At 39.1% G+C, this 25,256-nt stretch overlaps 1 protein-coding gene across 2 annotated transcripts in view; it reads left to right on the plus strand.

Moving 5' to 3' along the window:
- The window catches only part of LOC124233789 (serine/threonine-protein phosphatase 2A 56 kDa regulatory subunit epsilon isoform), a 144,626-nt gene that overhangs the window by 60,079 nt on the left and 59,291 nt on the right, over positions 1-25,256 (plus strand). For both annotated transcript variants that reach the window (XM_046650991.1, XM_046650992.1), the window contains exon 3: positions 20,254-20,450. In XM_046650991.1, coding sequence (XP_046506947.1) covers positions 20,254-20,450 — 197 coding nt within the window. The remainder of the gene's footprint in view (positions 1-20,253; positions 20,451-25,256) is intronic.

Genomic DNA, 25,256 nt, shown 5'->3' on the forward strand with positions numbered 1-25,256 from the left:
TGTTCATTTGTTAAGTATTTGTTTAAAAGCTGACGTTTGTCGAACATTTTCCCTGTGCCAGCTGTTGTGTGAGACATTTTGTGTGTTATCTCATGAAATTCCCGAGCTATCACTGTGACAGAGCTATTCGTCGACTCATTTTGCAAAGGGTACTAAGGCCCAGCAATGTTTTTTAACAACAACAATTTAGCAGCTAAAGTTTGTTGAGCACCTGAAGTGTTCCAGACATTGTTCTGTGTGTTTTTATTCACTCACTTAATCCTTAAGTCAACCATATGAAGTTGATACTGTTATTATGCTCCAATTTACCTATGAGAAGGCTGCGGCACAGAAACTCACCTGTGCTTTCCCAACTAGGAAGTAGCAGAGCCAGGCGTGGAATCCAGGCAGTCTGATTCCGTAGCCCATTGTCTTGGCTGCCGCACCACAATGCCCCCAGTTGCCCAGCTGGTACACGGTGGAGCCTGCTAGGAACCCAGGCCCTTTGACTTCAACGTCTGGGCCTCTGTGGCCCGAAGGACACCCTCAGCCCCCTGGAAGAATGCCAAATGGGTTTACATTTTTTTCAAGTTCTCAATTGTGCTGAAAGAAATTGAATTTGGCATTGTAAGTGTTTCTGTGATGTTGCTCCAGAATTACAACTGACAGGCTTTTGAGATAGTGGACTTAGTTGCCCAGCTTAGTTTTAATGTTATTGCTCTTATAACGCCAAATCTTATTTCTCAAATTTGGCTGGCTTTTTAAGTGGAAGATACAGTTATATAACATGTCTTCTGACAGGAAAAGTCATTTTTAGTATAACTGAAGAGAGGATGTTTGTACTACCCAGTGGCGGGTCTCCCTAAGCCCTAGGGTACCACATTGGGTGTAGAATGCTGAATTATGTCCAGATTCAGAAAAAAGGCTTGTGCTTAGAATTGCATCATTAGCACGCATATCTTTAGGTCTCAGTGATTCTTCCTACCTTGATGACAGACGTTTGTGGCAGGAAATCAGTAGCAAAGAAGGGACTTATGTTGTAAATATTCTGACTCAAACTGCTATCATAGCTTACTATTCAGTGTTTTAAAATGCATTTCTGCTCTGAAGGTGTTAAGTTTTCCAGACACGTTCTTTGTCTTTTTGAAAATCTTTGTATTACTGTTCTTTGTTTTAATTTTGAAGTCATGCGCTCACAATTGGACATACTTGTTTACATGCATACATAAATACACATGTAAGTTTCTGTTCTCTGTTGTTTTATGCTTGACAGTACTGTTTTTATACACACTAGGAAATAAGTTTTAGAGTGAATTTCATTCTTAGTATGGTGTTTCAAATTTGAATTTTGGATTTCCTCAACCCTTATATTTATATTTAGTTTATATCAAGTAGATAGTATCCTTTGTATGAAGCGTGGGCGAGTTCTACAATCACTGGGGTGTACTACATGCCATCACTGGATTTTATAGCCCAGATTATGATTTTAATTATAAATGTACTTTCTTTATTACTCTTGGGATTAGAGGCTATTCCACTATACTCCCCCAGTCCTGTGTCACTCTCAGGAGCTTAAGGTCTCATATTTAAAACTCCCGACTGAGGTTCAGAAATAGCATCTCTAAGCTGGCATTGCAATGTTGGATTGACTCTTTTTTGTACTTTAAATCTTTAAAAAAAAAAACAGTTTAATGCTGTCTTTGGTGTCAACCGTGAGTTGTGAAGTAACAGACAGTGATGTTAATGTGATATCTATCTATCTAATTTGTTTTTAAACCTCATATCATGCTATTAAAATGGCTGCAGGTTCATCCCATTCTGAACTGATTCACATTGATGTTAATCCTCAAAACAAATGGAAAGTAGACAGGCCATTTTTATCCCTTGTAGAGGTAATCTCTGGAGGAGAGCAGAACCCTTAATTAACTGAAATACTTGAAAATAATGTGTTCTCTTATTGCAGGTTTTTTTTTTTTTGGTGGGGGGGGTCAACCAGAGGGTAAGCGCTTGCTGAAAATCTGTAAGTCCATTAATTTATTTCTTTACCTTATAACCATTGCGTAAGTAAAAATAGTCTTTTTGAAGATTTTTGTTGTTCATACTTTTTGAACCTGGCTGAAAATTGGGCTTCAACAGTGCTGACTCTCGAGCACATCCTGGAAGTTTGTTCTATTAATTCCTTTTTATCAGATTATGATTTTATGGTTTACTTCTTGTCTTAAAAGCCAAGTACAGAAGAGAAGACAAATTATGGTTATTTGAGAGTTTTAAATAGATGGCCTTTGTTTAATTGGAGTTTGATATTATTAGAATAAAATTTCAACAAAAATTTAATGTTTCTAGAAACTTCAGAATTTATTTACTTATTTTTTGATGAGGAAGATTGACCCTGAGCAAACATCTGTTGCCAATCTTCTTCTTTTTTTGCTTGAAGAAAATTGGCCTTGAACCAGTCCTCCTCTCATTTTGTATGTGGGATGCCACCACAGCACGGCTTGGTAAGTGGTGTGTAGGTCTGTGCCCAGCATCCGAACCCGCGAAACCCTGGGCTGCCAAAGCGGAGTGGGTGAACTTAACCACTACGCAGCCAGGCTGGCCCTGAGAATTTATTTTTTAAATGGTTTTAAAATAATTTTTTAAAGGTGTGCCAAAAATAGTAAATGTAAGTATTTGCTACACAGAAAATAGTTTTAATAAGAGTATAAAATAGGGAACTGATTCCATACCATCTCTTGTAGATACTTGATAGATGTTTGTCAAATGAGTGATAACTGTTGGTGAAAAGCAGTTTCCACCCTGCAAATGGCTTTCTTGTTTAATCCTCACTCAACCCTTTGAAGTACATTTTATCAGTTTCACAGGTAAGGAAACTAATGCTCAGAGGACTAAGTGGCTTGTCCAGTGTCACCCAGTAAAGGTGCAATTCTAGTTGAGAACCAAAGTCAAAGCCAAAGTCCTTCCAAGTGTGTCACAAGGCCCAAGACGATCTCCTGCAGCTCCTCGTCCCTCGCCCTTCTGACCCATCTCCCCACTTTCCACTCAGCTTCCTGCCATGTTCGTGTCCTTGCTGATCCTCACATTCACCAGCACGCTCTCTGCTGCCACAGTACCATGGCACTTACTATCTACCCCTCTGCTCAGGCACTTTTCCCCCAGACACCCCTTGGCTGACTGCTTCACCTCCTTCAAGAATTTGCTCAAATTCCATCTTCCAGGTGAATACTCTGTTTGAAATCATACTTTCCAACCCCGGCATGCCTAGTCCTTGCCCTGCATACTATTTTCCCCCATAGCACATAACATATAATGTATTTATTTATTATCTTTAGTTGCAATATTTGTCTCCTGCTAGAAGGAAAGCTCTGTGAGAGAAGAGATTTTTGTCTCTTTTCTTCATTGTGGTATCCCAGCAGTGCTTGGACCTCAGTGGGTGTTCAGTGACTAGTTGGTGAAGGAATGAATAAATGAATGCAGAGCCTTTGCCCTAGACTTGCCCACTTTTCATTTATTAATGGTATACTTGACAAAAGTATCAGGTTAGTTTTGCTGTGGAGGGCATTCCAAGTTAGACTGCTTCATCTTCATTTTGAATATTTTCCTCTGTTGTATTGTTCTCTCATTCTTGACTAGAAGCCATTTTATTTATTTATTTTATTATTTTTTTTTAAAGATTGACAGCTGAGCTAACATCTGTTGCCAATCTTCTCCATTTTTTTTTTCTTCCTCTTCTCCTCAAAGCCCCCCAGTACACAGTTGTATATTCTAGTTGTGGTCCTTCTAGTTCTGCTACGTGGGACGCTGCCTCAGCGTGGCCTGACGAGTGGTGCCATGTCTGTGCCCAGGATCCAAACCAGCGAAACCCTGGGCCTCCAAAGTGGAGCGTATTAACTTAACCACTTCGCCGCGGGGCCGGCCCCATTTTATTTATTTTTAAAAGTCAGCTACATTTTTAAAATAAAGTCTTAGACAATAACGCATTGTTTTATTGGATATTAATGGGGGAAATAGTTCAAGGAACTAAGGAACTGTGCATTTTTAAGTTGGGTTTTTGTCAAGTAAGCTGGCCTTTTTTTTCTTTTTAAATTCATAAATGTATCATTAAAAACCATCCTAGTTTTTTATTTTTGTTTATTTATTTCCAGCTTTTTTGAGATTTAATTGCCATAGAACATTGTGTAGGTTTAAGGTGTACAAGGTGCTGATTTGATGTGTGTCTGTGTTGCAGAATGATTACCATGCAGCCTTAGCTTACACCGCCATCATGTCACGTAATTACCATTTCTTTTTTGTGGTGAGAACATTTAAGAGCTACTCTCTTAGCAACTTTCGAGTACATAAAATAGTAGTATGGACGTAATCACCATGCTGTACTTTAGATCCCCAAAACTTACTCGTCTTGTAACTGGAGGTTTATATTCTTTGACCATCATCTTTCTATTCCCCCCCCCGCCCCCCACTGCCAGCCCCTGGTAACCACCATTCCTGTCTCTGTTTCTATGAGTTCAGCTTTTTTAGATTTGACATAGAAGTGATAGCCTACGGTATCTCTCTTTCTCTCTCTGACTTATTTCCTTAGCCCATCCTACTTTTCTTCTCTTTTTTTTTTTTTGAGCAAGATTAGCCCTGAGCTAACGTCTGCTGCCAATCCTCCTCTTTTTGCTGAGAAAGACTGGCCCTGAGCTAACATCCATGCCCATCTTCCTCTACTTTATATGTGGGACGCCTGCCACAGCATGGTGTGCCAAGTGGTGCCATGTCCGCACCTGGGATCCAAACCTGCCAACCCCGGGCCGCTGAAGCAGAACGCGCACACTTAACCGGTGCACCACTGGGCCGGCCCCCCATCCTAGTTTTTTAATTTAGTTTTTCACTACGTGGTGCTGTAAAGTGAGATATTCCTCTACTATTGCAGGGTATGTGATTATCTTCTCAGCTTTAATGGTCATCTAAGTACAATTGGAACTAGTACTGTCTTTAAGGCTAGAATTCTGTTTTCTGTGCTAATGGAAAAATGTTGAAACAAAGGACTCATATGGCCCAGAGATTCCCAAATAGAGGCCCATGGAAAAGTTGTTACTGGTACTGGGCAAAGTGAAAAATAAGTAGAAGAGAAAGAATATCGAGGAAGAGAATGCATGACTCTGTGTGTGTATATGCACGCATGTGTGTGCGTGCGTGTGTATAGGACTGCCATGCTCCTTTTTAAGGAAGGATTGTCTGTTGTTCTGAGGCTACCGTTTCTCTTCTTTTATTATTCAGAAGATCCTTTTTTCTGTATGAAATTATGGTGAAAATAAATGATGGCTAGTTATTATTTTAGTGCCTTTACCTGAAGGAAAAAAAAGTCAACCTGTTCTTTTTTGTAGTTTTACTGGTATGTAAAATCCTCAAAAGAGGGAACCACTGACAGAGGTACTGTAGAACACTCTGTAAATCTTGCAGCCCCCTTTTTTGGTATAGTCCAGCATGCTTCAGGAATTAGTTGTATTCAAAAGGCCCTGGTCTCTATCCTCGTGGTGTCTCCATCTCTGGAAATAAGCCCTTAGGAAATGAATTAATAATAGAGAGATTGACTATGTCAGTCAGAGGCTTTGGTGGCTTCTGGCCTGGGGGTGAGTTTGGTGGCAGGAAAGTAATCTACACCTATAATTAGATCAATTATAAACTGATCAATTTTAAAATGTTTTATTTCTGGTCCCGACAAGTTTCAGTGACTGCCTTGGCATTAGAAGATAAAGCATGAGGGATAGCTAATGAAGGATTGGAAACAGAAATATTTATTAGATGTGTGTGGGGGGGGTGTTCACTTGCACGTGTTTCTGTTTATTCTGATTGGAACATTTTGTCAAAATAATGTGAAAGCCCTGATTCCTGTAATTTTGCTGCTTAGGCCACTAGTCTGCCTCAGTTTTGACCTTTGGGTTTTGCTTATAAATTGGAGAGCATGGGGGCTGGCCTCGTGGCAGAGTGGTTAAGTTAATGTGCTCTGGTTCCGTGGCCCAGGGTTTTGCCGGTTCAGTTCCTGGGCACAGACCTAGCGCTGTTCATCAAGCCATGCTGAGGTGGCATCCCACATGGCAGAACTGGAAGGACCTACAACTAGAATATACCACTATGTGCTGGGGGGGCTTTGGGGAGAAGCGAAAAAAAGGAAGAAGATTGGCAAGAGATGTTAGCTCAGGGCCAATCTTTTTTTTTTTTCTCCAATGGAGTTCATAATCGTTTACATCAATGTGAGATTTCAGTTGTACATTATTTCTTGACTGTCACCACATAAGTGCTCCCCTTCACCCCCTGTGCCCAACCCCCAACCCCCTTTCCCTGGTAACCTCTGAACTGTTTTTTTTGTCCAAGTACTTGTTTATGTTTCCACATGTGAGTGAAATCATCTGGTATTTGTCTTTCTCAGACTGGCTTATTTTGCTTAGCATAATTCCCTGTAGCTCCTTGCATGTTATTGCAAATGGGATGAATTTGTCTTTTTTTCTGACTGAGTAGTATTCCATTGTATGTATATACCACATCTTTATCCAGTCATCAGTTGATGGGCACTTGGATTGCTTCCATGTCTTGGCTATTGTGAATAGTGCTGCAGTGAACATAGGGGTGCATACGTTACTTTGGATTGTTGATTTCAAATTGTTTGGGTAGATACCCAGTAGTGGGATGGCTGGGTCATATGGTATTTCTATTTTTAGTCTTTTGAGGTATCTCCATACTGTTTTCCATAGTGGCTGCAGCAATTTGCATTCCCACCATCAGTGTATGAGGGTTCCCTTCTCTCCACACCCTCTCCAACATTTCTTATTTTTAGTCTTAGTCATTATAGCCATTTTAACAGGCGTAAGGTGGTATCTTGGTGTAGTTTTGACTTGCATTTCCCTGATGATTAGTGATGTTCAACGTCTTTTCATGTGCTTGTTGGCCACCTGTATATCTTCTTTGGAAAAATGTCTATTCATCTCCTCTGCCCACTTTTTGATCAGGTTGTTTGCTTTCTTATTGTTCAGATGTGTGAGTTCCTTATATATTATGGAGATTAACCCTTTGTCAGATATATGATTTGCATATATTTTCTCCCAGTTGGTGGGTTGTCTCTTTGTTTCGATCCTAATTTCTTTCGCCTTGCAGAAGCTTGTTAGTCTGATGAATTCCCACTTGTTTATTTTTGTTTTTGTTTCCTTTGTCTGAGAGGCCATAGTATTTGAAAAGATCCTTTTTAGTTCGATGTCAAAGAGTGTACTACCAATATTATCTTCCAGGAGTTATGTAGTTTCAGGACGTATCTTCAAGTCTTTGATCCATTTTGAGTTTATTTTTGTGTATGGTGTGAGATAGTGGTCTACCTTCATTCTTTGGCATGTGGCTGTCCAGTTTTCCCAGCACCATTTATTGAAGAGACTATCTTTTCTCCATTGTATGTTCTTGGCATCTTTGTCGAAGATCAGCTGTCCATAGATGTGTGGTTTTATTTCTGGGCTTTCAGTTCTGTCCCATTGATCTGTGTGCCTGATTTGTACCAGTACCATGCCATTTTGGTCACTATGGCTTTGTAGTACATTTTGAAGTCAGGGATTGTGATACCTCCAGCTTTGTTCTGTTTTTCTCAGGATTGCTTTAGCAATTCAGGGTCTTTGATTGCCTCCTATGAATTTTAGTATTCTTTACTCTATTTCCATGAAGAATGTCATTGGGATTCTGATAGGGATTGCATTGAATCTGTAGATTGCTTTGGGTAGTATGAACATTTTAACTATGTCTGTTCTTCCAATCCATGAGCAAAGAATCTCTTTCCATCTCTTTAAGTCATTATCAATTTCTCTCAGTAATGTCTTATAGTTTTCGTTGTATAAGTCCTTCACCTCCTTGGTTAAATTTATTTCTAGCTACTTGATTCTTTTAGTTGTGATTGCAAATGGAATTGTATTCTTGAGTTCTCTTTCTGTAAGTTCGGTATTGGGGTATAGAAAAGCAACTGATTTTTGTAAGTTGATTCTGTACCCTGCAACTTTACTGTAGTTGTTTATTATTTCTATTAGTTTTCCGAAGGACTTTCTGGGGTTTTCTATATATAAGATCATGTCGCCTGCAAACAGCGCGAGTTTCACTTCTTCACTCCCTATTTGGATTCCTTTTATTCCTTTCTCTTGCCTAATTGTTCTGGCCTTTAAAACCTCCAGTACTGTGTTGAATAAGAGTGGTGATAGTGGGCATCCTTATCTTGTTCCTGTTCTCAGGGGGCTGGTGTTCACTTTTTGCCCATTGAGTATGATGTTGGCTGTGGGTTTGTCATATGTGGCCTTTATTATGTTGAGGTAATTTCCTTCTATCCCCATTTTCTTAAGAGTTTTTATCACAAATGGCTGTTGGATCTTGTCAAATGCTTTCTCTACACCTATTGAGATGATTGTGTGGTTTTTATTCCTCAATTTGTTGATGTGGTGTATCCCGTTGATTGATTTGTGGATGTTGAACCATCCCTGTGTCCCTGGTATGAATCCCATTTGATTGTGATGTATGATCCTTTTGATGTATTGCTGAATTCGGGTTGTCAAAATTTTGTTGAGAATTTTTGCATCTATGTTCATCAGCCATATTGGCCTTTAGTTCTCCTTTTTTGTGTTGTCCTTGTCAGGCTTTGGTATCAGAGTGATGTTGGCCTTGTAGAATGTGTTAGGAAATGTTCCATCCTCCCTAATTGTTTGGAATAGCTTGAAAAGTATAGGTATTAAATCCTGTCTGTAAGTTTGGTAGAATTCCCCAGGAAAGCCATCTGGTCCTGGGGTTTTATTCTTTGGGATGCTTTTGATTGCTGTTTCAATCTCTTTCTTTGTGATTGGTCTATTCAGATTGTCTGTTTCTTCTTGACTCATCTTTGGGAGGTTGTAAGAGTATAAGAATTTATCCATTTCCTGTAGGTTATCCATTTTTTTGGCATATAGTTTTTCTTAGTATTCTCTTATAATCCATTGTATTTCTATGGAGTCTGTTGTTATTTCTCCTCTTTCATTTCTGATTTTGTTTATTTTAGCTTTCTTTTTTTCTTTGTAAGTCTGGCTAGGGGTTTGTCAATTTTATTTATCTTCTCAAAGCATCAGTTCTTTGTTTCTTTGATCCTTTCTACTGCCTTTTTTGTTTCAGTAGCACTTATTTCTGCTCTGATTTTTATTAATTCTCTCCTTCTGCTGACTTTGGGCTTTGTTCTTTTTCTAATTCAGTTAGGTGTAATTTGAGATTGCTTATTCGGGATTTTTCTTGTTGTTAAGGTGTGCATGTATTGCGATGAATTTCCCTCTTAATACAGATTTGCTGCATCCCATATGAGTTGGTATGGTATGTTATCATTTTCATTTTTCTGCAGATACTTTTTGATTTCTCCTTGAATTTCTTCAATGATCCATTGCTTGTTCAATAGCATATTGTTTAGTCTCTACATCTTTGTCCCTTTCTCAGCTTTTTCTTGTAATTAATTTCTAGCTTTATAGCATTATGATCAGAGAAGATGCTTGTTGTTATTTCAATTTTTTAAAATTTGTAGAGGCTTGCCTTGTTTCCCAACATATGGTCTATCCTTGAGAATGTTCTGTGTGCACTTGAGAAGAATGTGTATTCTGCTTTTTTGGATGGAGTGTTCTGTATATGTCTATTAAGTCCAACTGGTTTAGCTTTTTGTTTAGTTCCACTGTTTCCATGTTGATTTTCTGTCTGGATGATCTATCCATTGATGTGATTGCGGTGTTGAGGTCCCCTACTATTATTGTGGGTTTTTCTTTTAAAGATGTTATTTTTTTCCCTTTTTCTCCCCAAAGCCCTCAGTACATAGTTGTATATTCTTAGTCGTGGGTCCTTCTAGTTGTGGCATGTGGGACACCACCTCAGCGTGGCTTGATGAGTGGTACCATGTCCACGCCCAGGATCCGAAGTGACGAAACACTGGGCCACCTGCAGTGGAGCGCATGAATTTAACCACTCGGCCACGGGGCCGGCCCCTATTGTGTTATTTTTGATATCTTCTTTTAGGTTTGTTAATAGTTGCTTTATGAACTTTGGTGCTCCTGTGTTGGGTGCATAGATACTTATAAACATTATTTCTTCTTGATGGAGTGTCCCTTTGATCATTATATACTGCCCTTCTTTGTCTGTCTTTACCTGCCTTATTTTGAAGTCTACTTTGTCTAATATAAGTATTGCGACACCTGCTTTCTTTTGTTTGCCATTAGCTTGGAGTATCATCTTCCACCCCTTCACTCTGAGCCTGTGTTTGTCATTGGAGCTGAAATCTCTTTCCTGGAAGCAGCAAATTGTTGGATCTTGTTCTTTAATCCATCTTGTCACTCTGTGTCTTTTTATTGGAGAATTCAATCCCTTTAAATTGAGGGTGATTATTGATGTATGAGGGCTTAATGCTGTCATTATATCCTTGTTTTCCGGTTTTCCTGCATTTCCTTTGTTTCTCGTCCTTTGTGTTTTGGTCTACCCATTGAATTATGTAGTTTTTTATGATGTATTTCTTTGTTTTTTCCTTGTTTATTTTTTGTGTCTCTGTTCTGCTTTTTAGTTTAGTGGCTAATACAGTTTGTATTCAGAATCTCATGTATAAGATAGTCCATTTTCTGATGGCCTCTTATTTCCTTAGTCTAAACTGATTCAGTCCCTTCCCTCCTCCCCTTCTAAGTTGTATTTCTATCTTATTCCAACTTGTGTTGTGAGTTTGTGGTTAAAGTGACAAGATTGTCTTTGTTTTTGGTGTTTTCCTTCCTTTTGGCCTAATGCTTTAGTTGAATATTTGATATCCTATTCTGATTCTGTCTACCTATTTATCTCTTTACTCTGTGTTTTGTGACCCCTTCTTCCCTTTTTTTCTTTTTTCAGGTATGAGGGCCTTCTTGAGGATTTCTTGTTGGAGAGGGGGTGGTCTCGTGGCTACGAAGTCCCTTAGCTTTTTTTTTTTTTATTAATGTTATGATGGATTACAAGCTTGTGAAATTTCAGTTGTACATTTTTGTTAGTCATGTTGTGGGTACACCACTTCCCCCTCCGTACCCTCCCCCCACCCCCCCTTTTCCCTGGTAACCACCGATCAGATCTCCTTCTCAATATACTAATTTCCACCTATGAGTGGAGTCATATAGAGTTCGTCTTTCTCTGACTGACTTATTTCGCTTAACATAATGCCCTCGAGGTCCATCCACATTGTTGTGAATGGGCCAATTTCGTCTTTTTTTATGGCTGAGTAGTATTCCATTGTGTATATATACCACATCTTCTTTATCCAATCATCAGTTTCTGGGCATGTAGGCTGGTTCCACGTCTTGGCTATTGTAAATAATGCTGCGATGAACATAGGGGTGCAACGGACTCTTGAGATATCTGATATCAGGTTCTTAGGATAGATACCCAGTAATGGGATGGCTGGGTCATAGGGTATTTCTATTTTTAACTTTTTGAGAAATCTCCATACTGTTTTCCATAGTGGCTGTACCAGTTTGCATTCCCACCAACAGTGTATGAGGGTTCCTCTTTCTCCACAACCTCTCCAACATTTGTCGTTCTTGGTTTTGGATGTTTTTGCCAATCTAACGGGGGTAAGGTGATATCTTAGTGTAGTTTTGATTTGCATTTCCCTGATGATTAGCGATGATGAACATCTTTTCATGTGTCTATTGGCCATATTCATATCTTCTTTTGAGAAATGTCTGTTCATGTCCTCTGCCCATTTTTTGATCGGGTTGTTTGTTTTTTTGTTGTTAAGCAGTGTGAGTTCTTTGTATATTATGGAGATTAACCCTTTGTCGGATAAGTGGCTTGTAAATATTTTTTCCCAATTAGTGAGCTGTTTTTTTGTTTCAATTCTGTTTTCCCTTGCCTTGAAGAAGCTCTTTAGTCTGATGAAGTCCCATTTGTTTATTCTTTCTATTGTTTCCCTCAACTGAGGAGTTACAGTGTCCGAGAAGATTCTTTTGAAACTGATGTCAAAGAGTGTACTGCCTATATTCTCTTCCAAAAGACTTATTGTCTCAGGCCTAATCTTTAGGTCTTTGATCCATTTTGAGTTTATTTTGGTGTGTGGTGAAAAAGAATGGTCGATTTTCAATCTTTTGCATGTGGCTGTCCAGTTTTCCCAGCACCATTTGTTGAAGAGACTTTCTTTTCTCCATTGTAGGCCCTCTGCTCCTTTGTCGAAGATTAGCTGTCCATAGATGTGTGGTTTTATCTCTGGGCTTTCAATTCTGTTCCATGAAGTCCCTTAGCTTTTGTTTGTCTGGGAAAGATTTAATTTCTCCCTCATATCTAAAGGATATTTTTGCTGGATAGGTATTCTTGGCTGAAGATTTTTATCTTTTACGGTTTTGAATATGTCGTTCCATTCTCTCCTAGCTTGTAAGGTTTCTGCAGAGAAATCTGCTGAAAGCCTAATAGGGGTTCCTTTGTAGGTTATTTTCTTCTGCTTTGCTGCCCTGAGTAGTCTTTCTTTTTCTTTCCTTTTTGCCAGTTTTACTACTATATGCCTTGCAGTAGGTCTTTTGTTTTGTTTTTTTTTAAAGATTTTATTTTTCCTTTTTCTCTCCAAAGCCTCCCGCCCCGGTACATAGTTGTATTTTAGTTGTGGGTCCTTCTAGTTGTGGCATGTGGGACACTCCCTCAGCATGGCTTGATGTGCGGTGCCATGTCCGTGCCCAGGATCTGAACCGGTGAAACCCTGGCTGCTGAAGCAGAGCATGTGAACTTAACCACTTGGCCATGGGGCCGGCCCTGCAGTAGGTCTTTTTACATTGACAAATCTAGGAGATCTGGAAGCTTTTTCCACACATATTTCCCTGTCTTTCCCTAGATTTGGGAAGTTCTCTGCTATTATTTCTTTGAACATGCTTTCTGCTTCATTCTCTTTCTCTTCACCTTCTTGAATACCTATAATTCTTACGTTGCATTTCCTCATTGAGTCAGATATTTCTCGGAGACGTTCTTCATTTCTTTTTAGTCTTAGTTCTCCTCCTCTGGAGCATTTTAACATGTCCATTTTCGATTATGCTGATTTGCTCCTTTGTGATGTCTACACACATTGATTCTTGTTTATAGTTTCAATCTCTTTTGTGAAGTAGCTCCTGAATGTGTTGAATAGTTTCTCTATATTCTCTTTTACCTCATTGAGTTTTTTGATGATAGCTATTTTGAATTCATTGTCGTTTAGCTTACATGTTTCTGTGTCCACAGGCTTTGGGGAGAAGAGAAAAGAAAAGGAGGAAGATTGGCAACAGATGTTAGTTCAGGGCCAATCTTTAAAAAAAAAAGAATTCCTCTTAAAAAAAAATCGGAAAGCACGTATTTATCCATTTTGGGGAAAGGAAAACTGGAGAGATCCATGAAAGAATATTAATAAATACATGTTGATTGTCCAAGCTGGGAAGAATAATTAATATGTTGATATTATTTAAAACTTTAATTTACCCAGCTACCATTGTTCAGTAGTTTAAGGCTGATTTTATGCTGTTTAAGTTTAAAACATGTAAATACTGGTAGAAAAGTCTGTCAAGTTTTCCTTTATCTTTAGATTACAGCTTTTCTTAAACAATAACTAACAATGACAGTTTATCCATAGCTCCAGTGGTGGCAGTGGTTATCAGTTGCTGTTGTTTATCACAATCATCATTGTTATTGGGTGGGCTCTGGACTAAGACTACCTGGGTTTGGATACCAGCTGTAGCCCTTTCTAGCAGGCGGTGTTGGCAAGTGACTTAGCTGTTCTGGGCCCCAGTTTTTTCATCTGAAAAACCGGGATGTTAATAGCGGCAACTCCTAAAGCCTTCTGAGGATTAAGCGGGATGATGTATGTCAGGAGCTTAGTGCAGTGCTCTCCAATAGTAAATGTTCATTATCATTGTCGTCCTTCTTTGTACCTTGAAATATCAGTGCTGGCCTTCTCTGCCTTTCAGTGTGTTGTTTAATTAATACTCACGCCTTGGTCTCATTCTTTTGATACACTATTTTATCTATGTTGCCATTCTATGAGACATGTTTTGCACCTATAAAAGATGTGTGTGCTAATCATCAATGAAGTGTATCTCGATCTTCCTGATAGATTGGAAGGAGTTCTGAATGCAGCCAACTGTACATTCTCTTATTTATAGCTGAGGCCAAGAGGAATGTTTGCAGTCTGGTGGCTGTTTCCAGGAACCTTCCTTTGCTTGGAAACGGAAAGGTTTCACTGTTAGCTTTAAATAAACTGAGAGAGAAAGAATTTGAAAGGTAGAGAAGATGAAAGAAGGATTTTACAGTTATTACTTTAAATACAGTGCTTTTCAACCATGGCCACACATTGAATTCACCTGAGATGCTTTATGAAATACCGATACCTAGTGGTGGAAGCAGCACGCCACCAGCAGCACCACCACCATCAACAACAAATGGTTTTGAACCCACGACTTTGAGTATAGTAATAAAGTAATTGGAATGGTCCAGTGTTTAATACTTCTTTCAGCTAACGTGGTTAGTCTTGGGTTAGTTTCTTAATATTTGTTTATTTACATTGAAGTATCTTGTGTAATCAGTGTGTTATACTTGGATGCAGTTCATATGATGTGAAACCTAATTATTTGATTCATCATAAAGATTTATGTTGTCTCCTTGTTTTGTTGAAATATTGGTTACATCTGTGATTTTTTGGGTGTCAAAAGCAATTCCTAATGGAAGCATAGTTCTACTAATAAAATAGGATTCTTTTTAGTTTTCCGGAAATATGTGCTACAAAAAGGGAATGCTGCCGATATCTGTGTTTAGAAGTAAAGTTGGTGGCCAGGATTTGGATAGACCCCATGGCCAAGAAGTTAGGCATTTTACCATATGTGCTTGCATACCATGCTTTAGTCCTTTGAGGCTAAGTCAACTTAATATTTTAGTACTAAGCTCCCCTTAGCACTGAGACTAGTTTTCTTTAAATCTAGGCTCATTGCCTTATGCAAGTAGAACTCTCACTGACTTTGCTGAAGTTCTGGAGGGTTGTGTGTGAGGGACTGACAGCATACGTGGTTGGGGATTTGTATACCTTAGTGAATGTTCTAAGGGATGAGGTAGAGGGGGTCCAAAACCACATTTACATCCTCAAACTATGGGTACCTTTATTTTTTGTGAGAATTGGAGAAATGGATAGAAAAGGGTAATATCTTAGGACTGTTTCAGGTGAAAAGCGTTACTTTAGAAAGATTTTATTTCAGATCTTTTGAATTGATGTAACTGGTTATAAATATTGTTCATTAGGAGCTCAAATAATGTTACTGCTTAGCTTTCAATGCAAACTTGAGGGTTTTATAGAAATATTTATTGACTGTATTTCCACATATGTTTTAACAGCATATGTGTAAATAAGTTACCAGCCCCATCTTTTTTTAAACCAATCTGCCTTCTTCCTGTGATATTGTGGCTAATAAATATCGTGATGTGGGCCTTCTTTATTTATTTGGTTGGCATATTTGCAAGTGTGAATTTAACATTCTGGTACAACTTCAATTGACTAGAGTCCCAGAGCACCAAATCCAAAGGGCACAGGGCTCGTGTTTTATTTTCTCTACCTTTGCTACTTTTTGCTTTGCAAAGTCTTGACTGAGTCAGGCCCCAAGGGAAGATGGGCTGATATTGGACCCATGATCCTGTGCCCCACACATCAGATGGGATGGAATAATGGAAGCTTTTGACTGGGGAGGAATCAGCTGCTTTGGCCAATTATAAACAAACAAATAAACAAATAATAAATAAAGAACCTGCCCTTGAGATCATAGTGATAGGGAGGGGAGTTTTGTGTGTGTGTGTGTGTGCATGTGTGCATGTGCATGTGATGGAGGGGCACTGTGGCTAAAATATATATACTTTCCAGTGACTGTTCTTTAGATAGAATAAGAATCTTTTGTCTCTTAATCTGAACTTGCATCCTCCCTCTACTGTTGAATTTTTTTGCCCATTTTTCCATTACTTGTTACTCTTGTAAATTTTAAAATTATTTGGGTATGAACACCTTGGAGGTTGGGAGTAGTTATTTTCCCGAGCTTATTGATGAAAATGTATGGGAGGAGGCTGGGAGATGGTTATAGAAAAGACACATGGGAGAAAATGACTAATGCTCAAAAAGAAAGAGAAGGACAATGCAGAGAGAAGTATAGCTGCCAAGTGGATTCAGCACTTAGCTAGCTGGTCACTACGTTATTTTCTTGGGTGAGAAACAGTTCCAGAGCAATGGAATCTGACCTTATGGAATCTTATCAAGCTATGATAATTGGATCAGTTATTCTCCCTTTAAACAAATACTAACATTGGATGGTTTGGTGGTTGTGCTAATGACCTTCATGGTATTACATAACCACTTATTGATTCCTCATTTTTTATGGTTGTGATTCTGTGGGATCCCTCTCCTAGGGGCAGAGACAGCCTGTGCAGGCCAGAGGTTTCCATTAGAAGAGAGACGACACAAGCATCTGCTGCCTGGTCCACTTTGGGATTCAGAGATGATCTTTAATTTTTCTAGTTTAGATTTATTTCTAAATGTTTATAATTTGTTTTTTTTTTTCTTTAAGTTACTAAGTGCTTAGATTTTCAGGTGGCTTGGAATTTGGGAGGTGGGTAGCTTCGAGTTGTTAAAATCTGATGTTACTGCATTGTAGTCAAACTATTGCTTGTCTGATTTCTTCTTTGTGACATTTATGAGATTTTCTTTATGGTCTAGTACCTGATACTTTTTATAAATGTTTCTTTAAAAAGAATGTTTGTGTCTGCTTCTGGCACTGGTTCCATAGACATTATATTTATATCACTGAAACCTTCTCCACTACTCAGAGTGTGTTCCTTCTTTGATCCTGGCCTGTACTACGTTTTCATATTCTATCTTTTCATATCCCACGGGGACTAGGGAGATGAAGATGAGGAGGTTGGGAGCAGCATAGCTATGTGGGGCAGTCTGAGGGCTAGACATTAGAGGAAGAGCCCTTTGCTTGGACTGTTGCTAGTTAGGTGATCCTTCAGCATGAATGAAAAAAGTAATTTTTAAAAAATTGTTGCTATAAAGGAATTAGCTATTTGAGGACCCTCCCCCCCCTTTTGGTTAGTCTTGACTACTTAAATTCTTTAATTTTAGGAAAGGAGATCATGTTAGAAGAATTTGGTCTGTGATAAAGGATAAAGCACAACTTGTTGCTCTATGTGTTAATCTCTGGGGAATGGGCTAGAAGGGTCCTGCATGATCCTTTATGAATGGGGTATGTTGGAAATTAATTTGTTGATTTATTTCTGTGTTCTTGCTCTTTTCTCTATGCACATACCCTGTTTTATGGGAAATGGTATTATTCTTGGCTTTCACTGAGTTGGAATGTTGCATGGTGGTGAAGAGTTCAGACTCTGAAGCCAGTCTGCCTGGGTTTGGATTCTGTCTCCACTACTTATTAGCTCTAAGACTCTGGGCAAGTCACTGAATCTCTCTGTGTCTTGGTTTCCTCATCTGTTAAATTAGAAATAGTACCTACCACATAGGCTTGTTGTCAGGATTAAATAAGACATAATATATGTAAAGTGCTTAGAATAGTACCCAATAAATGTACCCAGTAGTACTCAATAAATGTAAGCTATTGGCAGATGGATAGTCTGCTTCACATTTAGCTATGACATTCTATCAATTTGGATAAATAAAGACTAAATTTCAATTGCCGAACATTAAAAAAAAAAAGGACTAAATGTTAACTGCCTGAATTTTTTTAAATAGCCAAATATATGGATCTCTTGAGTATTGTTGCAGTGACCACAAAGATTAATAGTTGTTGTCACTGCTTAAATGATTGTTTGCTTTTTGGAGGAAAGGCTGTCATTTATAGATGCTTTCATAATTCATATGTGCTGAATTAAGGCGTTCTCCGTGTAGATTGTCTGATTTTTAAGCTTTATTAAAGTTACTATATCAAAAATTGGATTAATTCAAATTTTTCCTGAAGATTTTAACTTTAATGTTACATTAACAAGCCTTTTCTGGTTCCCTGTGTAGCATCAAAACTCCCATTCAGCTTCAAGGTATGGGGTCTGATTTAGAACTTAGAAGACTTAAGTAATTAACCGTGGTGGTCCTGAGCATGTAATTAGCCGTTGGTTAAGGATACATAGTCATATGCATAAGCAACCTTGTTTACTTTTCATTTGTTTATATATTTATTTTAAACACCTGAAGCAGGAAGCAATTAAAGAGAAAGCTTGGTCTGACTATAAGAAATTTAGTTCTTTTTTTTTTTTTTAAAGATTTTATTTTTTTCCTTTTTCTCCCCAAAGCCCCCCAGTACATAGTTCTATATTCCTCGTTGTGGGTCCTTCTAGTTGTGGCATGTGGGACGCTGCCTCAGGGTGGTTTGATGAGCAGTGCCATGGCTGCGCCCAGGATTCAAACCAACGAAACACTGGGCCGCCTGCAATGGAGCACGCGAACTTAACCACTCGGCCACGGGGCCAGCCCCAAGAAATTTAGTTCTTGTAGTCTAAAGCTGAATACTTTGAAAGTGATTAAGTCTAGGGGCATAGAATAAGACTTATCTCATGGCTTAACTCAAATCCCAAAGTCTTTGACTGTAAGATACATTAGGCCTTTGGGGACCTATGGGGGTGGTGGTGGGAGGGGAAACTCATTGGTTAAGAATAATTTCTAAATTTACAACTTGTTTTTGCTGAGAGTTGCAGTGATGCTATATACCTTCAAAAATACTGACTACTTCTTGACCCCTTATATCTGGCAGAGAAATCCTGTATTTTCAGATATCTTGTCCACTCTCCTCTAGGCTGACCCCAAAGTCGATGTCCGTAGGCAGTGTTCTGGGGGAATTATCCATGAGGCTCTGGGTGTTTGGGCTAGCACTTGGGTTGTGGGATATGAGGAGGAGAAGAGGGTTGTGGAGAGGAGTTGTGTGGATCCTGTGAATAGGAATCTAACCCTCATTCCCTTCTGCTGGGGCTGCTGGTGGCTATAAGGTGGGTGCCATTGGCTGTTGCACTTACCTCCAGGGAGCAGGTGGCCCACACTGTGAGGCTGCAGTAAAGCTTTTACTGGGAGTCAGGCAGCTGAGGCTGGTTGTGAGTGACTGGCCAAACATTGTTCAAGTCCCTCTTGAATAGTACAAAGGGAATATGGGAATGTGGTTAGAGACCCAGGAGCTGTTCCCAGCTCCATAACTTAATCACTGTGAGATCTCAATGATTGTCTCTAATTTTCCTGTTGAAAAATGGAGAATAACAATATAATGTCACCTGCTTACCTCTAAGAGTGTTCTGAGGATTAATGAGCTAATTGCCTTTGATGAAGGCAGCAGACCCTACTCTGGTCATAATCTCATTCCCTTTCCAGGAAAGCTCCAGTTTGGGGGAGTAAAAGAGTAGAAGGAAAATAGGAATGGAATGGGCTATCTCCAATTTAGTTGGCGTGTTTCAGGTCTAACTATAGATCAGATTTCTGTTGTAGCTGGGGAATTTTAACCTAAAATTTCTACATATTTTTTAGAAATGACACCAAACCAAATGTCTGATTTGCTGTTTGTGGGAAAAGAACAGGTGTTTATTCTGAGACCATATTAATGAAGATGTTAGTGGTTTTTTTTGCACCATAACGAAAGAAGATGGGTCAAAAGAGGGAACATAGATTTAAGTGGAGTTTGCTTTTATTGTCCATTACTGATGTGCTCTTTTTGAGAGAATTGGTATTGCTTCGTTTTGTTGATTTTCCAAGTTTCTTTGACAAAGAAACTTCATAGATATCAAGCCAAAACAAAACAAAAAATATAAACACATAGACACAACAGTTGCTTTAAATACCAAGGATGTCAGCATGAAATTAAAATGAATCGATTGACATTTCTGCTTCGAAATTTTTTAGTAAAACTAATTTAAACCAACAGTGAAAACTTCTGCCTTTACCTTGTAATGGACAGTGTGACCTTTTTCAGTGCTTTTGGCTTAAGGGTGTTGACATTGAGGTGGTTTTGGTTAAAATTGCTTCAACTCGCTAATGGCTCTTGGGATTTTGGTCAATCTTTGGTTGTGGACTAGCAAATGCTGTCAATTGTGTTGGTACCATGTAGTTTTCAAACACAAGGTCTCTAAAGTAGTGGATGTTGTATCCCCTCCCACCCATGTGTGACTGTTAAAAAGAACACTGTTGTCATGTGAATTCTTATTTTTTTGAGCTTGTTTTTGAAGTAAGTTTCACAGAGAATTCCTGTTACCTAGAAATTGATGACAGACTTACACCATTTCCTTTTTTTTTCTTAGACGTTCCATCCTCAGAGCAGCCTGAACTGTTCCTAAAGAAACTTCAGCAGTGCTGTGTCATTTTTGACTTCATGGACACGCTATCTGATCTTAAAATGAAAGAATACAAGCGCTCCACTCTTAATGAACTGGTGGACTACATTACAATAAGCAGAGGCTGTTTGACAGAGCAGACTTACCCTGAAGTAGTTAGAATGGTGAGTTTCTTTTTTTCGCCGCGGACACTTTTAAGCACCTTCCATAGCGACTCACAGGTGTATTTATTGCCGAGTCAGGTCACTGGAGGTCCCCTCCGCAAATAGGAGCCAACCTTCTGAGAGCTAAGCATAAGTAGTCGGCGCAATACGGAATGTGAAGAGCATGATTTCATGAGAATGAAATCCAGAACTTTTCACCTACGGCAGTACTGGAGGAATCAGTGACTTCAAAATGTGAAGCCAAGATTGCCAGGGTGTTACTGGATTTCTGGCATTGGGAAAAGAAAAGACACAGGAGAATCAACCAAAGTTTTAGATCTGTGTTCGAAAAATAATCAAGCCTGTTGGATATCTTGATTTTTTTTTCTCCCTATTCGTTGTGGTATATTAGAAATGGCTTTAAGCTTAATAAAATTGTGATTTGTAGAATCCAGTTAAAGCCTCTCGTGGCTTTATAAACTAATTATTATCTTTAGAATCTGAAAATCAGGGGTGATGTCTTTCGTTATTTTTGAACAGTGTCTTGCACTTTTTGCGGTTGTTAGGAGTTATGAGAAGAAATATTATTAGCATAATGTAAGCAATTATGTTCTTATTGTGTCAATAATTATATTAGTTTTTCAAAAGCCAAGCCAAAATATGATTTTCTGTTAGATTTCTGTGGGAGGGTTGCTTTCCTTGGCATCCTAGAAGATCTTGGATCTAGAGAGGGCATGCCATTCGAAGAGGCAGGGCTGGTCTGCGAACTCCTGCAATTGTGCTGCAGAGATCCAGAGGGCTCAGAGTGCTACTGGGAAGCCCGTTGGGGAATTTGGCCCACTCTCTGTGTACTGCTGAAAATATATCTAACTTTTCTATTTAACTCTTACCATTTGTATTCAACAAATAAAGAAAGGAGACCCCTGTGATGGAGTAGATATGGTTAAAAATGAATAGTTCATATTTGGGAAGAGACCTGAATTATCACAACTTGAGAAACTATGACTGATATATGAAGCTCATTTCAAAACAATGTCCAGTGGATTCCTCAGGTCCATATCTGAGCGTTGTTGCATTTGTTGTTAATTTACAGGGATGTAGTGTGCTAGAGTGTTTTGTAGATTAACTATTAACATTGTGGCTCTTGAGCAGTGGTTCTCAACGAGGGGCGATTTTGCCTCCCAGGGCACTTTAGCAATGTCTAGAGACGTTTTTGGTAGTCACAACCAGAAGTGGGAGCGGGGTGCTTACCACCGTCTGGCAAGTAGAGGCCAGGAATGCTGTTAAACATCTTATAATGCGCAGGACAACTCTTATAACAGAGTTACAGCCCCAGTGTCAATTGTGAATATCCCAAATGTGAATAATGCCACTGTTGAGAAACCCTGCTCTAGAGTTTGCATGCTGTCTAAACCTCTTAACCTGATACTTAGGATCTTCTCTAGTCCACCTGCCTTCTGCAGAGCACGGTCCTTTGGTGTTAGCCTACTCACGTCCTAAGCCAACAGAGGTATCCACTGTTAATAACTTTCTTCTGTATCTTTCCATGAATAGTCTATGAATATGTAAGCATATACAAGCATATACGTATAAATATTATTTTTTGTAAACACACAGATGCTGGCATACTGTACATACTCTCTGTACCTTGCTTTTTTCACTTAGCAATATATAATGTATATTGGTACATATAAAGCTGCCTTGTTAATTTTTATAGCTGCATAATATTTCATAATGTGGATGTACCATAATTTATTTAACCGATGCCCTGTGAATATCCTTGTACACACATCACTTTGCCCTTGTGTGAGAGCATCTGTGTATTTGTTGATTTATTTTTTAATAGCCTATATCTTTTCCCTGTTTCTGGACCTTCATGTATTCCCTGCCCCCAGCCTCTAATTCTGATTCTCCCATTCCTTTCAAGACCTGGCTTAAAAATGCTATCACTGTTTTCTGAAAAGCCCAGAGTTTTCTCCTTTCTTTAGTTTCCTCTGCTTCTTGGTAACCTACCCTTCTGGAATTTGTTCATTTGCTGCTTTTTTCTCCTTTCACACATTTATCTAATTTTTCTAATTAGACCATAAGCACCTCTAGGCGGGAGCTGTGCCCTGCACGTCTCTGAGGCCTCTCTGAGGCCTCCTAGCCCAGGCCTACCTGGAGATTGTTGAACGAGTGAATGGATTCCCACTTAAAATGTGGGCATTTCAGGCTCTCAAATTACAGTGAATGTATTGGATGTCATTGGGTTGTAGTCCGTTTTTAGACCCAGTATTTGGCTTAATCCAAAAGTTCTTTTATTCCTATGAACCAGCTTGGTCTTAAACCAGCTTTAGTCTCTTAAAGGAGACCGTTGTCTCTTCTTCCTTACCACCTTCCCTTATGTTCCCCCTCAACCAAAAAAATTAAAAAAGACTCCTGTTGTGTGTGTGTGAATGTGTGTTTGAAAATATACTTGAGTCCTACCTTAGGAGGTGTTGGGTCTGTAGCATGCATGCTATTCTAGGGTATTAGAAAATTAACTTTCTAGATGATAGTTTAGGGTTGTCAGAAGCGTAATTTATTTTTCATATCTTGTGATTTGTTAAATTGCTAACTACTGATTTTACATGGTTCTTAGACAATCTGGGGCATTTACAGAAAAGGAGGTAGTGTGGTAGAGTAGAAGGAGATAGGACTTTGGAACCACACACACCTGGGTTCAGGTGCCAGGTCTGGCCACTCTTCTTTGCTCCATCACCTTCCTGGAGCCCTCCATCTTTGGGGCCCTCAGTTTTCGTGTGGTGCTAAGAGGTACGTACAATCAGGGAAGGGTGGTCATAATGCCTCCTACCCTGCTCCATAAATAGTCCACCCAAGGACAATTGTTGTGCTTGTTTGTACATCAAGGTTCTTACCACCTCAGGTACACGTACGATCTAGTGACCGGGGTGCTAAGTGCTCTGTAAGAAGGGTTGGAACCAAGTCCCCACTTGGTGCCCTCTGCTCCCTTCCATTTTGCCACCTGTGAGCTCCTTGTATATAGAAATTCTGGTGCTACCACTGCTCACTTTTCTAATCTGTACTGTACTTGCCTTTTGGCTATTTTGTGAGGATTGGTGATGACGTGGATAAAGCTCTTAGACCAGTCCCTAACGCATATCAGGCAGTCAATAATATTATTATTGTATTTTGATGATTTTGTTATTAGATAGTTGATTTTACAGTCACTGGTAGAACCTGTTTGTGGACTTAAAATGCTCTATCAGCTAGATGTGTTGTGTCCATTGACTCAGTCATTCTCAGATGCTATAATTTCAATCCTGCCTGTTGAACAGTCACTGTCTCCACCTGTTCCTCTTCCTTAATACTGCAAAATGAAACTGCCTCAGTAGGATTAGTGAGGGAAATGGTAATGCTTTCAATGAAATATCAATGAAGTGATAACTAGGTTTTACAAACCGAGATGAGTGATGACTTAGGATGGCATGTTCAGGTGTCAGCATTATTACCAAAAGCCTTTGATCCAACCTGATGGGACCTATACTTTGAGAGATGCTATTCCTGTTAGGGGAAGAAAAGAGTGACAGATGAAAGTAATCTATGAGTTGTGGAAACCATTTTTAGCATTTGGATGAAGTCTGGATACCCCCTCAGACTGCTAGAATTAAGAAAGAAAAACAACTTTTTATGTGTAAACAAAACAAAACAATACAGCACCTAACTTACCCGCAGAAGGGTAGTGTCGGGTGGTGGAAAGAGCCCCAGACAGAGAATGTGGAAGTCACCGTCCTCATTTCTCATCTTCCACTTAGCTAGTGGTGAGATCTTGGGTGAGTAATTTCCTCTCTAAGGCTGTTTCTCCTATTGTAAATGGAAGGAGTTGATGATCTCTCACAGCCTTCCAGTTGACCAACAGTTTTGGTCAACAAAGTTTAAGAAATTTACAATGGATTCTGCCATTCTTAAAGTTTACGAACCATTGTCCAAAGGAGTTGCTGAGCTCAGTGGTTTCTTTCATGTATTTCTCGTGGGGCCATATCTGATGGAAAAACGGGAATCAGCACTGTTACTTCTTTAGGCTTTGGCACATTCTGCTCTGTATTGTCTTGAGTGTCAGGCTTCTGTCCTTGAGGCAGTGTTTTTACCACATTATGCTAGTGTTTCCTTTTTGGTTCTGTTACCGTGCATCCATTTGAAAGATTTCTTAGAATTTCTGGCTTTCCCAGTGATCTTGTGCTAATGTTTTTTACCTGAACTTGATCTGTGCATATTTTCTATTCTTTATATTTGCACATCTTCCTTTGCAAAAATGTCTCTTGGGGATAGTTCAATGTGAGATGAAATCTCACTGGTGAAGACATTGTTTTAGTTAACTCCAGGTATTGTTTATTGAATGACTTACAACCACACTTTTACATCTTGATGATAAATAAAGGCAGGGATCTGCTCTGTCAACAAACTCACAGTCAGGTAGAGAGGATACTCATGTGAACGAATAATAAAGATAATGTCATACATACATTAGTAAAAGTATGAACAAGGCAGAATAGAGAAAAAGAGTGATTAATCAGAGGTAGGGAGGGGTGGTCAAGGAAGGCTTTACAAAGTGAGTAAAGCCTCGGCAGGGTATTAAAAGGTGAATACGTGTTTTCTAGGTGGCTGAAATAGTGTTGAAATGAAAAAGAGAATTACATGATGCAAAGGAATCCCCAAACTCCATGATATATTCAGAGAAACACAAATAGTGCTGTGTTAGAGCATTAAGAGTGTGTGTGTGTGTGTGTTGGGGAGTGGGAGGAGGAGAATGGTGGCTGTTGAAGATGTAGATGTGGGCCAGATCCTCCA

Source organism: Equus quagga, unplaced genomic scaffold (genome assembly GCF_021613505.1).
Source record: "Equus quagga isolate Etosha38 unplaced genomic scaffold, UCLA_HA_Equagga_1.0 226_RagTag, whole genome shotgun sequence".
Classification (NCBI taxonomy): domain Eukaryota; kingdom Metazoa; phylum Chordata; class Mammalia; order Perissodactyla; family Equidae; genus Equus; species Equus quagga.